This window comes from Hyalella azteca, unplaced genomic scaffold (genome assembly GCF_000764305.2).
Source record: "Hyalella azteca isolate HAZT.00-mixed unplaced genomic scaffold, Hazt_2.0.2 contig13547, whole genome shotgun sequence".
NCBI lineage: Eukaryota > Metazoa > Arthropoda > Malacostraca > Amphipoda > Hyalellidae > Hyalella > Hyalella azteca.
The window spans coordinates 18830-34633 of NW_025943465.1; the positions used below are offsets into that span (position 1 = coordinate 18830).

General features: G+C 38.6%; 1 protein-coding gene across 1 annotated transcript; it reads right to left on the bottom strand.

Annotated features, from left to right (window-relative positions):
* Window positions 1-126: 126 nt before the first annotated feature.
* On the bottom strand, window positions 127-8024 carry LOC108665893 (putative ATP-dependent RNA helicase TDRD12). Its single transcript, XM_018152699.1, has 2 exons — window positions 7971-8024; window positions 127-5168 (listed from the first exon to the last, which is right to left on the bottom strand). Exons 1-2 carry the CDS (start codon window positions 8009-8011, stop codon window positions 1988-1990), a joined length of 3222 nt encoding a protein of 1073 aa, XP_018008188.1. The 5' UTR covers window positions 8012-8024; the 3' UTR covers window positions 127-1987.
* Window positions 8025-15804: the final 7780 nt, after the last annotated feature.

A 15804-nucleotide genomic window follows, 5' to 3' on the forward strand; every position in this document is an offset into this window, starting at 1 on the left:
TACCAATATACTATATTATTACATGTAGCTAGTAAAAGTACTAAAACTAAATTATTGTTGTAGCAAAAACAGTTGCATCCATTCCAGTTTGACGCATGGAACTAGTAGGAATATAGATACACAAGGATGTTTTGATACTTTTACTTAGATCATTACAGGAACAAAATCGTCGAACCCGAGGTCAGCAGGAGGTTGAAGCACTATAAATTCAAGTACAAAATAAAAAAGATGTAAAGATGCAATTGATAGAATTAGAAGACAACGAAAATTATACTCAGCACTCAGTATAGCCTCAGGTTGCACCGCTGATTCCAACATCAATCACATTCACCAAGAAACCAAACTTCTACCCCTAACAACACCTTAAACTTCACACCTTACAACTCAGTCAGAAAGCACAAACTCCCATCTACCGACTACATACCCTCACCTTACAGCCGCACGTACCCACACCGCCTCATGAAACAAACTATTTTCCACAATTCAGCTTCACCACCAACATAGATATCCCACCAGCACAAGCCGCAGTCAAACAATCTCAAAAACAATCCACACCACAATCACAGAAAACTACCTCGCAACTCTTCCTCACAATAAAATTTTAAACTGTTCCGCAGCACAGATCCACCCATCTTAAATTAAGTTACCCAGACCTGCATGCAGACACCTCATACAACTTCGCACAAACAAATCATCGCTACTTCTCTCATATCTAAACAAAATAGACTGCCACACAGTCTTCTCCACACTGCCTATTCAACACACACGGCACAATTCATCTTGTCTCCTGCCCTGAAATGCCAACATCCCTGTCGGTGGTGACCTTTGGGCAGACCCCGTGAACGCAGCGAGGTTGCTGGCTCGCTGTAAATGCGCTTCTACCTCTAAATAATAAATGAACCAATGCGAGAAATTTGAAACTCTTTCCTCTCTACAACAAAATGAAAAAGCAAGCCTCTTAAGGAAAGAAAAAATTATACATATCAAAGGTCGGAAAGCTAGACCTTGCATAAAAAGAAATAGTACTTGCACTATTACAAAAAAGTGCATCAATATTCGGACCATGTCTCTCATTTCTCTGGTTGTAATAATATGCACTTGAACAAATTGTCATCGTTTGAAAGATTTAGTAGCATCTTACTTGGCAACAAAAATCGATCATGCGTGCGTATTTTAGGCTCAAAATACTTGCGAAGTTCGCCAGTTAGTAAGACGAACTAGACGATTGACTTCACTAACAAGTTTTAGGGTCTCGAACATCACAAATGTCTCCAATCGAAACTAATGCATTACCAGCGAGAAACGGAAGGTCTTGAGTGAGAAACTCAAAATACTTGCCACACTTGATAAATAAAAACCATAACCATGCGAGTCACAGCTCTCAAGATCGTACATGACATCAGTGTAGCAACACCATGGCAATAGATGCAAAACATATCGCAACGGTGAACGTTGTTAGGGTTTTTTTCCAAGATAAACATTCATCACTGAATATACCAACTCGAAGCGGACAACACAATCCCTGTTGTTGAACTATCAACATTTTCTTAATACACAAAGTGGCAGTTATTGGCAGACGGAGTTACGAACTCATAACTATTTTTGATAGTATATACGGCTCATGGCCTCATCTTAAACCACTGTGGTCATCGTCTATTCCTACAAACACATAAGCTGCGGAGTGAATGACAAGAGGTTAAGTCTTCAATGGCGTCAGCAGCTTCATGACTTGGCAAAGCCCTGGAAATCGCGACAAAGCGTTTGAACTGCAACTAAACTCAAACAATACGTTCTAATGCGAGTACTCACGATGAACGATTACCAAGCGACCAACAACTAACAGAGACGTGTCGCTAGCAAACGTCATAGATACGACGAATATCATGTACCAACCAGGACATCGAACATAATCCCCTTGATGTCCTTCTAAGGAACAAAGCTCCCACAACTCTTAAGAACTCGGCTGTTTCCGGTATGGCAGGTGAGTTCACTCCTTCCCTTGGGTAATGGACTTGGGAGTCCAATATTCTAACCAAGACACAGCAGAATTTTCGTTGTTCAGCTTAGTGAGTTTTATTTTCTCAATAAATTCTGCGTGCTCGGTATTTGCTGATCCGTACTCTAATCTTATAAGCTGACTTCTTATTGATTCTTTCCTGATGCGAGTTCCTTCATCAGTGACAATCTCCACCAAGGGGCTCAGCCAGAGAGTATGGGAAAGCGAAGCTTTAATGCATCCGGTCCACTTCGAACGTTCTTGAGACTCAGCGAAAAGTTTTTCAATATAGATGTTCGCGTTATGAGTCCAATCTTTGTCTTTATCGAACGGTTGAACATTGCACAGATAGATTTCCAGGATTAGCTGAGGCAAACTTGTGAACTCGGAGGGAAGCTCATAGAGGTCGGAAATTTTCACCGAAATTTCATCACCTTCGTCCAGCAAGAACACGTCAACTTTTGATGATTTTGAGTTCCCAACGTGTAAGACTCGGGCACGAGCCCAAACAGACTCGCGGTTAATCAGGCAAAGATTCCCAGCAGCCACAGGAAATTCAAGCTTTTGAAGACGACTTTCATCATCACAGAATCTCTGCAGAGTCATGAAGAGAGTGAGGTGGTTTCTACTCAAGTCCACCGAGATGCTGCTTGAGGACTCGCGATACTCAGTCAAACGCATCAAGTAACGCGAAGCATTGAGGATTTTTACCAGTTCCAGAGTAGCTATGCCGGATTCGGGTAGTTTACACATTAGATCTTCACCTACGATCTCGTGCCGCCACAGGCAGAGCTTCACAGACGGGCAGGAGCCATAAGCTTTAAGATAGTGGCACAGGGGAACTCCACGTTTTTCTACTTGAGAAAACTTACTTCGCAAGCTTGGAGAGATGTTTGTACCAAGATGCTCAAGGCACCCGAGCAAGTAGGAAGGCAAGGCAGCAGGACAATCATCCAACATCACTAACGATACAGGAGGACTCTCGGCCGTAGCGTCGAAATGAACGCGGTAGTTGTCCATGAGGAATGAAAAACGCTGGACAAATTCTTCTTTCCTTTGAGGGATGTCGGCATGAATTATCACATTGGCATCTCGCACGTCGCGTTGAAGAAGAATAGGAACTGCCCGGGAAGTTGCAATCAGAATATTTCCAGAGCTGAAAGACTTCCACATCTTGACGGCCTCGTCCTGTTGCCACAAGAGCATGCGTTCGTGCACCACCATTGAGAACGCAGCGTTACTGTCAAACAACTTCTTCAGTTGGCAAGCTTCTTGGTTATTTTTCACAAACACCATGACTCTCTTCTGTTCGTCTACTTCCTCTTTGACGAGATTCGCAACGTCGCCCAAGATTTGCAACGACTTTGAAGTGACCGAAGAAATATTTGTGACGTGCAAAATTGAGCGCACTTGGGCAGCTTTAGCAGCCTCCAAGTGTGATGAAATAATGAGCGTGGGCGTCATCAATGGGAAAATGTACTCCGTTAAGTCATGGATGTATTTTGTCCATGACGACGAAGTGACGATGAGCTGCTGACAAAAATGTGAATGGTTACTTTCAGACCTCCGGAGCGCCCATTCCTTCAGCAGGAGTTTGACATCTTCAGCTCGGGTATCCATCATAACGTCAGCATCGTCGAGAACAAGGTGAAAACACGTGCCAAGAAGATCAAATTGAACAGATTCTTTTTCTTCACCAGCAAGTCCAATGATACGCATCAAGAAAGGCAGAGTGGACACCAGGACATCGCATCCTCGGTACACGTCTTTCAGCACCTCGTTGAGAGAGTCGGGGCCCAGGCCGCCCCAGGCGGTCACAACCCTGATCTTGTGACGAGTAAAAATCTGAGCAAACGTGTCCCCGACACACTGTACTGCACGCCAGCTTTTACACACCACGACTGCAACGCCTCCGACCCTTGCATACGCTTGCTGTTCCACACACGGCCACATGTCCAGTAATAGGGACGCCAGTGGTAAAATGTAGCCTAAACTTTTACCGCTCGCGAGTTCACCAATAGAAATGATGTTCTGACCGCCCGAGATAATGGGCCACATATACGCCTGTAAACGAGTTGATAGATCAATTGCATTGCTTTCTTCAATCACTTTCATAACACTCTCATTTAGAACGCTAGCCATAACGTATTTGTTGACGACAATATCGTCCATCGGCAGTGGTAAACCACCAGCAAGAAACACTCGGTAAGGACGGTCAAGGCTGATAGACGCATCACTCACCACTTTGGGCCGCGCGCTCGAAACCTGCAGCATTGGCGTGTCGCTTATTGCAGGTTCACTGCGAGCCACTTTGGCCAAGGTCAACTTTGAAGCTTCATTTTGGGCTACAATTTTGAGTTTCGCTCCGTTAATTCGTTTGTCCTTACAATTTTCTTTTAATTGGAGGCACAAGAAAGATTCAGGATTTCCAGAAGTTTGGTCATGAGGAGAAATTTCTCCAAAATAATCGCAGCTGTCAGCGTGTGCAAAGGCATCATCACTATCCACTTTGGGACGCGCGCTCGAAACCTGCAGCATTGGCGTGTCGCTCACTGCAGGTTCACTGCGAGCCACTTTGGCCAAGGTTAACTTTGAAGCTTCATTATGGCTGACAATTGTGATCTTTTTGTGTTCTCCGTTAATTCGTTGGATCTTGCAATTTTCCTTCAATTGGAGGCACAAGAAAGATTCAGAAATGCCAAAAGTTGGGTCGTGTGGAGGAATTTCTCCAAAATAATTGCTGCTGTCACCGTACTCGAAGGCATCACTGACACCAAGCATGCCTGAACGTTCTTCACTTTCACAAACAGACAACGAGTGCAAGTCAGAGGATTTGATCACCGAAGAGTCCGAATGAGGGTAGGAATAGTTGGTTGCGTGTTCAGACTGGTGATATTTTAGAATCCAAGAATCTTCAGAGTAGGATAAGAGAGGATCGGGAAGAAATCTATTAGAACAACCGGCTTGAACTGGACTAGATCTCGGTCCCAAATTATCTGATGATGACGAGGAGTTGTGGCTCATTTTCTGCATGTGTTGAAGCCACTGACGAACTTTTACTGAAGGAGGACGAGCATTCTCAGCCATCTGCTGCGCGACTCCGTCAACCTCTAGGGCTGTGGACTCTTCAGGAAATTCACCAAGACGTCCCTCATCAAGGTCACCGTTGGCCCTGCAACAGAATGTTGGGTTAGAAAATAGGGTAGTTCAGGTTACTTTACTGACAGAATGAAAGTCAACAATACTGTGCAAATCTAATGCAATTGTGAACAATTTTTAGAAGTTCTAGTCATGATCAAATCTAATCAAGAAATCATCAGAAGACTAACTATAGGCATTTAAAATTGTTATCAAATAATTCAATCAAATGGACAATTATGAGAGATAAGATTGTTCCCAAAAGTTGTTTAAATCCTGATTAGTATATACTTAATAAACATAACATGAAAATATTCAGAAGCTCACATTCAAAATAAAATTCAATTTGGTTTAGCCACTACAGAAGCATAACCCACCATTGGCCTAAGCAATATTGAAATAACTACCTTCACAAACTCCTCAAAATAACTACACATGATCTCATTAAACTACCAACACAATCTCATTAAAAGTGACACAGTACTTATATCTCAGTCTGCTTAAAACGCAAGGTCACAAGGAATTTAATAGCAAAGAGAATGCCATGTAAATTCACCCTATTGAAACTGAAAATGTTTTGGAGTCTAGCTCTATTGTCAGTTCAAAAATATATAAAATAAAAAACAATAATTATAATTCAAAATCCAAAGTCAGACATTAAAACCTTACTTAAATTGACAAATAAAAAGCAAATCTACCCTAAAACAAAAAACAAGCATAAAAAACTACAAAATACACTCTAAAAATTAAAGCCTAGCAATTTCCTATTTCAAGAGGATATGAACCGTGTCCATGTATGTGTGCCATAGCTTATATATATAAATATACCAATACTCTTAAAATAAGGTTGCTCACAAAATAATGAACATATAGAGAGGAAAAATGTCTTTGACCAAAAACTGGATAAAACTAGGACATTCCCTGAACATTATTCAACATTTTAAATTAACTCTAAGCTTGGAGTTTGGTGCAGGGAAGACCTGGATTGCCATTTTCAGCCTGGATAAAAAAATTGGAGTGGGAGCAGGCAGCTCAAATGCAAATCTAGGAATAAATTCTAATGTCTGCATGTGCAGGCTTTACCAATGTTGTGATAAAGGGAAATATATGAGTATACTGGAACAAAAGTTGAAAAGATCAGTTGATCATGCTTCAGAAAACTTTCATACAAGTCAACTAAGAATTGATTCTGTCAAACTGAATATTTTCCTGCACCACAGAAAGGTCAATTTACTGAAATGTGAGCCAATTGGGAAATGCTTAAGAAATAGCCAACAATGGAGCAAATGTGTCATTTTGTGTCATTTTTTTATATGAAGAAATTTATACATCACGTTTCATGTGCATGCATAAAAAACTTCACACATAAATCTAGATGTTTTCCTAAGAAAAAGGAGAAAAACTTTCATCTTGATTCTAAATTGAAATTGCTTATAAACAATAACCAGAGCACTGCATCACAATTTTCAACACATCAAAATAGCTGCTAGTTTAATTGTATCATATTAAAATTGTAACAAAATTGATGGATTGAGATGAAAGATTTCAAATTCATTAAAATCGTTTAGGATTGAAGTGAAAAAATTTCAACTTCCAATCATACTGAACCTCAAATTTGGGATGATGAGCAGAGATATAGCAGAACAAGAAGACATGTTCCTGAGTGGAATTCTGGAAATGAATATTTTCAGAAGACAAATATCACACTAATTTGAAAATTTTGTTTGTGTTGTAATCTTCTTAACTTTTTGAGACCTAAAGATTAGGTACAACTGGTACATATTAATTTTTGCAGTAGAATTGGCCAAGTGTATAATGTTTGAAAAGTGGGTAAAATTGTGCTATTTTGAAGAATTTATAAATTTTGTAGTCATATCTTGTGTCAACAATCTTGTGTGCATGTGGATCCACTCTCATTGTGGATGAGAAAGGGTCACCAGAAGAGGAGGAGACCCTTTTTAAGGTAGTAATGGTAGCCTGGTCTGGGTTTGCTCTACCATTTTAGGACCCATCCCCTTGCCCTACCATCTGTGCTCTCCCCTTAGCTCGACCATGCTTGAAAGATTTATTTCTTGTAGGTAAATGTAAACATTGTTCGTGCAATATTATGTCTAGAAAAATTTAAAACCTTGCTTATTTATTCTTGTTGTAGACCTTTCCATTAAAAAAATGTGAGCAATAAGTACCTAGTCACCTGTTGTGGACCAAGACTTGCACAATAACATCTCAACCAAAGAACATAACTGAATTAATAATTTAGTTGCTTCTGAGTTCTCTAAATTAACAAGGAGGTCTCACTTCTAGAATTAACATTTTAAAGAATTGAAGTACAAATTTAAATGCTCTAAAATATCATCTCACTATTTCAGTATAGTTAAATAGTTAAAACTCACAAATACTATCAAAGGAAGGTACATATTTTTTGAAAATATTGCTATATCTTAGTCAAAGTTGTAAAATTCCTACTCATTATTAAAATCTTGAATCTCTAAAGTTGCATTTTTTACACATTTTGAATCTTAAAGCTTGATACTGTACTTTTACCAACAATTAGCTATGCAATTATCAATCAAGTGATAATCTCATGCCTATAAAAATGTCAGGAAACCTTTACTTACAACTTAGTATTTAATAGATACATTTTAATTCATAGAAACTTCCTTATTTGAAAGCTCAATAAAAAAAGAACTAGCAAAGACATCACTACAACATGATGCTTATTGAAAAATTCATTACATGAATTATTGTATCACTTAGTTTTAAAAATAACATCAGATAAATGACAGCCTCCATTGCCAATGCACTCAGTTCAATTCTGAAGTTTCATTCAACTCACTGAAGCATTTTGATGGGCATGTCAGCAATGGCTTGACGCATATGCTGTTCTTCAAATGAGGTTGTTGTTGTTGTGGTTCCCCGGTCTCAATTTTACAAGAGGCCCCCCTCGCGCAAGTATGACACCACCAACAGGGGGTTGCTCCAGAGCTGTGGGGTCGAGGTTATGTGGTGGTGTTGTCAAATGAGGTAGGGCCCTTAGGCAATACTGCAAACAATTGATTTAAGATAACCCCACAAAAATATCACATGGAGCCAGATTGGGGGATCAGGCTGGCAAGAGGTCACTTATCAAGGAGATGAGGTGCTCTGCAAAAGTTGGTGTGCTGAATGGCGTAGAGAATGCAGAAATTCCTTCAACTCCCTCTATATTTTTGCGTGTTGTGGCAGTCCACTGACCCTCTTGCATTCACACTTCCCCATGCCCTATAATGCATTGACCAACATAATCAATTTCTAGTAAGGAACCCAGCCTGAAGGATGAATACTAAACCAACTATGGAATGCTTAGCAAGTAGAGATAAAGAAGGGACATTAGAAAAGTATGCCGTAACAGCAAACACCTGCTGCTGGAGAAAAAATTTTAGTGGAGATAGACAAGATAGAAATAGGGAGGGATTTAAAGTTACACTTGAAAGAACCAAGAATATAGGTATAACTTGCAATACTTCAAGATTTCAATTAGACTAAATATTAATTCATTAGAAATTTGTCTCCAAGTCAAACACAATAAATTAACATTTATGAATGGTAATTAACAAATCATGCCACCAATAAGAGTTAGGCTTAACATGATGCACCATGAAGCTATTGCCCAAGAGCAAAATCTCATACATGTTCAGTTCACTCAGTGAAAGCTGAAACAAGCAACTGCATTTGACCCAGTGAAACAAGTGACTGCATTTGACTGTTGGCTGTTTGCAATGCCACTTCCCAAAGGTTGGCGGTATGAAGCGGCATGAAGCAGCAGCAAGCGGTAATATTATGATTTGGCCACAATGCAACCGTAATTTTATGGTATGTAAGTACTGTAGTATTATGGTTATGGTATTCCATAAGTATTATGGTACTTTTACCAAGTATTCAGGAACTGATTCTGAAATAGAAGCAACATTTATGTTCCTATATATAAAAGGGATTAGAAACACCTATCAAATTCATTTATTGTCATTCAATTTGGGGTGTATGAATGACAATTTTACTTTCATTCCTATGATACTCATTTTTACTGACTAGAATTGAATTAAATTAAAAACAAAGGAATTAAAATTTAATTCATTAATTTAAATTTAAATATTTAATACACCAGATGGTAGATGTTGTAAAATTAAATTCTATTAATAAATGTTAAATTAAAAGCTTTGATTACAATTTTTTAATTAAAAATTAATTTTTATTAAATTAAATTGAATTATTTAATACACCTCATGAACATGGTACATGCTCAATATTTTATATCATGCAATAATTGCCTGTTTTAAGCAAGGAACATTTAAAAAAAAAAACACAAGACGTTCAAAAATTTGTGATGAGAGACAAAATCATTCAGAATTTGAAGTGAAGTTATTAGGACAAATTTGCCATTATAGGGCAAAAACATGAAAAATTAAGATCTGGATGCCTATCAATAGGTGTTTAAATTTTAGAACAACTTTCCATCATTTAAATCTCATTGTGGAATGTGGATCAAATCTACTTTATTGTGAAATCGAACTGTTCAATGGAAAAGTACCTCTTTTCCATGTCCATCAAACCTGAACATAATTTATTTTTATTGCAGAACATATTAATTTCGAAAATTTGTCCAATACTGATACACAACTAGTGAATGTATTCAAAGGAGCAGGGAGGCATCGCCAACATGGTATTGGTTTTTGAACCATGCAAGATATTGGATGCACGGGCAGCGGCAGTTTCTGATGAGCTCAGTGTATCAATTGTAAGTTGTAACAATGTAGGCCTAACTATGGTGGAAAGGTGTTTGATCCATTTTCTTATGTTAACATGAGAATATATTACCTAGCTATACAGAATTTTACACTCCATTGATGATCAATATACAAAACAACCATAGCAAATAAGGCAGAACTTCAGAAGATACCCAAAACACTCCTTGCCTGTATGACAGTAGGTATGCCCAATTAGTCATGCCAAAGGACAAGGTCCAAAAACCTAAAAAACATGAAAGGATAAATAACATTGTTTGACATCAGCCATCAGTTAAATATTCAGCTTCTGCCAGTCTGCCCTGATTCCCCCTGAAATTGGCCTGAGCCCTGAATGGTGTCATAACGTCATTGGCATTGGTGATTGGTGAAAGGCTAGGCTAATCTGAAATATTGGACAAAACTTTCCAAAAAGCAAAGGTGAAAATATTGTTTCACAGGTAATTTTTTAGAATAGCAGGCTAGAGGCATTTAGGCAAACAGGTGGCAATGTGGCATTTTGTCTTAATTTTCACCTAAGGCAAAGATATTAATATTACCTATGCAAATGGCAATGGCCATATAGGCTATCCATAGTGGCAAAGCAGACTTTTTAGACTCTCCCTCAAGTTCATTTTTGAGTCCTATAAGTAGACCAGTAAAGTATCATGGATACTGTAAAATGGGGTTACTTTGACCGGCGGGGTAACTTTGACAACTTTTCGTTTTTTTAACAAAACCCCCCAAAACTCAAAAACGAATTGACATAGAAAAATTATGTCAATGGCCATCAAAGGCCTAATACTGAGGCTATGTAACACAATAGAAAGATTTAAAAAGTTTGCATATCTAATAGGTTAAAAAATTAATAATGTGACCCACGGAAAAGAGCTATTATTTAAAGCCTGTTGGAGTACCCCCTCCAATTTTTTCATTTTTTGGTAAAATAACTCCAGGTTTTGATGCATTGTAGTAGAACTCTTCTANGACACGCATATGTATGACGTCACCATTTCAACCATCAATGAACGCATGGAACTAAAACAAAGCTTAATATAAAGGAAAAGCTGGAGAGGTGACGGAATTACCTACGATGTTGGAATATACCGCGTTTACCCTATAAATCTTGAGTAAATGAAGAAATTAAAATTGAACTGATTCTAAAAAATCTCTGGTTTGTCACTATGGGCTATGCCATAGAAACAGAAAGTGTCACTGACACTGTGTCAGCATTCAGCAAGCACAGGTACTATTTTTGTTTCTTTCACTGGTGGAGGTGGCTTCACTGGCTAGTGGCTTGTGCCCAAATCAAACTCTAAAGTTGGTGTGAAAGTGGCAATAGGCTAACACTGTGGCATTTATGGTCATGGAAATATGTTTAGTAAATTAGTACTAGTAGCTAGTGCTAAATGCTAGGCCAATCGGGAAGTAGTCTGTAGTCAACTAGGCCTACCTACTTTAGTTTTAACTAGTACCTACTAGGCTATAATATACCTAGCTTATTTCACAACCAGAAAAAACAGAATCAAGATAAATACGCAAATTACTAAAATATATACAAAAAATAGACAGACCTCATGTCTGTCGTGAATCACAATGTGGCAGGCAAAATAACTCATAAGCTACTTGTTGTTGCTTTCAAGTTCGATTTTCTGCCTCTGTTCGATAAACGATGAAACTGAGGCTGCAGCCTGCCGCCTGCCCCTGCAAAGGAATGAAAGCATCAAAGCGATCACTCGACACTCGGTAGTTCGTGTCAGGGTAACCAATTGGCGGTAAAATAAAAGTATAAATTTATTGGTAAATTATTATTAATAAAGCATCAAATAGTTTTAATATTTTTTATGACTTTTAAGAATTACATTAGATTTTAGGCAATCACAAATGCTAGCCGGCTACCAACTCTCGGACACTCTTACGGCCGAGCGCCAAGCCAACCATAGTTCATCGAGTCTAAAATATCTCTCAAACTAATAAACGCACCTCAATAAAATTTAGCGCGGGTATTCACTAGAACCTAACGATGATTTTCCGAAATTTTTTGTTAGTTATACGGCACAAAAGACAAAATTTGCGATGAGCCTAATTTAACTTCTATCCTACTGTACAGATTCGATTGAAACTGAATATACACCTCATGACCACATAACAGCATTGTTTAGCTTGCGATTTTTTTAATTTTTCCCTTCTTTTAGGTGTTAAATATCTGTAACGCGAAACGACTAGATTTCTGTGGCGATTCAGTGATTGTCAAGTTTGCTGTGAGCCCAAAATATCTCTGAAACTAATGAACGCAGCTTGCTGAAACTTTCACTTTGCACATGCTTTCAATAGGAACTAAACGGTGGTGCGTAGGTTGTGGTCTTATTAAAACTGTACATAGGCTTGCTGCGAATTTTGAACCCTATGTATGACTGCATAACTTGGAAATGAAGGCGAAATCGAGAAAAATGTTCTCAAAGTAAACATCACTGTTGGATGGTTTCGAATGCATATTCAAAGTTTCGTTCAAACCTGTACTGTAGGATACAAGATATCTCAGTGTCACTTCGAATTTTGGACTATGAATACGACCTAAACATCCCAAAATGTGTATGTGCGACGATTATGTCAGCGGCTAGAACATCAGCGCCAGCCAGACAACCAAACTTTGTCCGTGCAGGGTATTTTTAACCCCTAACTTGGTATTTTTAAACTTTATTGTTAAGGAAGGTACTGGTGGATATTTATTATGCAGAGTAACTACTGAAACAAGCACAACAAATGAACAGAACAAAACTCAGCTTATGGCGCGCACCAGATCTATTGCTTGTAGTAGTGAACTAATAAGATTCGCAGAACAGAATTGACGAACTTAACAAGGTGTGGCAAAGAATGGCTTATCCTGAGCTAATATTCACAAATATAATCACAGAAACTTCATTAAGTTACAACAAAATATTAATATCACAACACAAATTTAAATACAGCAATATAAATACTGACACACGTTTCACCAACAATGAGGCGCAATGTGCTTCACGCCTGACGAGACCGAAAGTGACAATATTATAATCGAAGGATCCATGTGAACAGGCCTCTTCTCTATAAGAAAATGCCAGCCTAACCAAAAGACAAACATATTAATGTAATCAACTAGAAATTTAATAGCAGCAAAATAAGAAATAACTGTTCGTGTGATCACAAAAAGGGCAAAAAATCGTGGTACAAAAATTGGTGACTCATTTAGTTCTACACTAGCGCGATTGCCGGCATTAATTAAATAATGGTATACAACAGTTTATTGAGGATACACACATACTAAAAATGTTCACGCTGTTCTACAGTGTAAAACACAATGTATTAAGAACTAAACGATGGAATAATACATTGAACCTTGCGATTAAACCTTCCACAAGGGGTTCTACTATGACACGAGATAAATGTAGCTGAACTAACGGGTGAAGTAACCGCCATTAGAAACACCTCTTTATTTACATAGAAATTGCACACTACCTATATAAACATACAAATGTAAGCTAACTTGATCTAGCGAATTACAAAACATTTAAAAATCATTTGCAACGTCGCTCAAAAATCTTCGTTGCACATTGGGCAAGTTATCCACTGGACCAACTGAACGCGTATTAGGTCGCAACGACCTAAGGCTAGGCCGCAACGACCTATAGCCTAACGCAGGCTTAGGACAACTAGAGGCTTCAGCCAAGCGACCTGATCGACGTCTCAGTGAGGTCAGGTCAGTCTGCAGCTTGTCTTTCATTGACTGCAAGTACGAAGACATCCCGTCACCTTATTAGACGTCGCATTAACTGGATGATTAACACTGGAGAACGACACGTCTATGATTTGAGCGCCCTCTTCAAGGAAGTCACTCACATGAGAAAGAGCGGCATAGCAGCGACGAGGACACTCGACCGCGTCACCCCTAAGCGCGACATTTACTCAAGCAAGTTCGCATGAGACATCATGAAGTTGTGCCGGCTCGTCTCCCAATACACCAGGCATGCTCCACGTTTCATCGCAGATGGTAGGTATCGCATGCGTTCGAAATGACTCTGGTTCGGCGTTAGCGTCGCTAGTTTGTTCACTTATTTTGGGAATGATGTCAGTTACAGGTTCATTTGGCATATTTCCACGGGAATCATGAGAGCACAAAACTAAATCATCCGGTATAGTCGACCGCGTTATGACGTTATTGCTTTCTTCACTTCCGGAATAGGTTCCTCTGAATCAACGAAAGTTTTGGTAGAACCCGTGTGATCGGCGGCGGTTTCCCAGTCACACGTAACTGGAACCTCATGAAAACCTGAACAAACAGGGTCCGTCTTAATACAGTCATAAAGAGGCTCAGGCTCCTCTCAAACAACCTTATTATATGGGTGGTCAGTAAAATACTTCGGAGGTACCTTCCATTTACGTAACTGTGGGTAATGAGCTCTAACGATTCTAGACAGATCGTTGCAACACCGAAACTCGTACGTCAGTTCGTTAGGTTCTATCAGGTTNGGACCTAATAGTGATATCTAAATCGGGATTATTTATTCGATTTCGCCTTTGTTTTCGACGTATACGGTCATCCGAGACAAAATTCGCTCTGAACACGGAAAATTTTCTAAACTACTAAACAGATTAACTGAATTTTGAATATAATATATTCCTAAACACCATACGGTGATGCTCAGCTCGTTCAAAAAATTTTCAAATAAGGCTTCATTTGCGAGTACAACACAAAGAAGCGACCGGCATATCCACTGGCGATCGTCAAATTTTCAGTGAACAAAACATCTCTCAAATTAATTAACGCAGCTATATAAAAATCTGCACTCGTTCATTGGGGGATGTTTAGATCGTGGTCATTTTTAGCGCATTTTCTCATTTATGGAAAAAATGCACTATTGTGCTCGCCATGTCCGTCTGTCTCTCTGTCTGTCAGTCCGTCCGTCCGTCTGTCCGTGACCTCAAGTTTTCGTCGACGAGAAAATGCGCTCTCTGTCACTCACTGCAGTGAGTACTGAGTTATATTTTTTCGATTTCGCCTTGATTTTTCGATTTTGCCTTGACGCAAACGAACGGTAATAAAATGCCAATGCTACATCCAGATTACATTTATGCATTAGATTCCGCGTATAGCCTTTTCTGTTCTGCTCAAGTTTTTTACGTGTTTCTCCCTCCCTAATCAGAAGAAAAATTAATTAAACTGTTTATACTTTTGAAAGGCAATAATTACGGATGATTGTCTTCATAAACAAACGATTACCGACGCGATCGGAAACTAGTCTCCAGGAAAAATCTATACGTTGTATTAAGCGCATGGGGAATTATAAGAATTGTATTTCAAACGCTTTTATTTTCTAAATGAATGCTACAAAAACGTCCATAATGTGAAATTAAACGAAAATGACAGAATAGAATTTGGGTGTATGTCCCGAAGTGAGAAGCAGTGTCACTAGCAATGAGTATGTGGCTACAGCTAGGAATAGTTTTTAGTAATAATAGTGAAGAAAATATTCAAATAAAAAGCATCGTTAGAAATTATATGGATATTGTTTAAAAAAAATGATATTATTTTTTCTGTGCATAGTTGTACCTTATTCGCCCGCATTCAACTTTCTTTGAAGAAAAAGATTAAGCAAGAGTGTATGCTTGCGTCTATAGCGAAAAATGAACCCTTTCTGAAGAACTTTCATACAAAGAGAAGATTCAACAAGAAATAAGCATCCATAATACGACGTAAACAATGAAACAAAATCTACTCATGAAAATTTTGATAACAATCGAAGTAATTTACCAGCGTAAGAAGTGAGTTCTATATAGAGATCGTCTCTAGCTTCTCGAGTGAGCCCAGGACAACTTGTTATATTTTTTTAAACATAATTATTAACTCCAGAATCAAATCACATCGTCATTTGG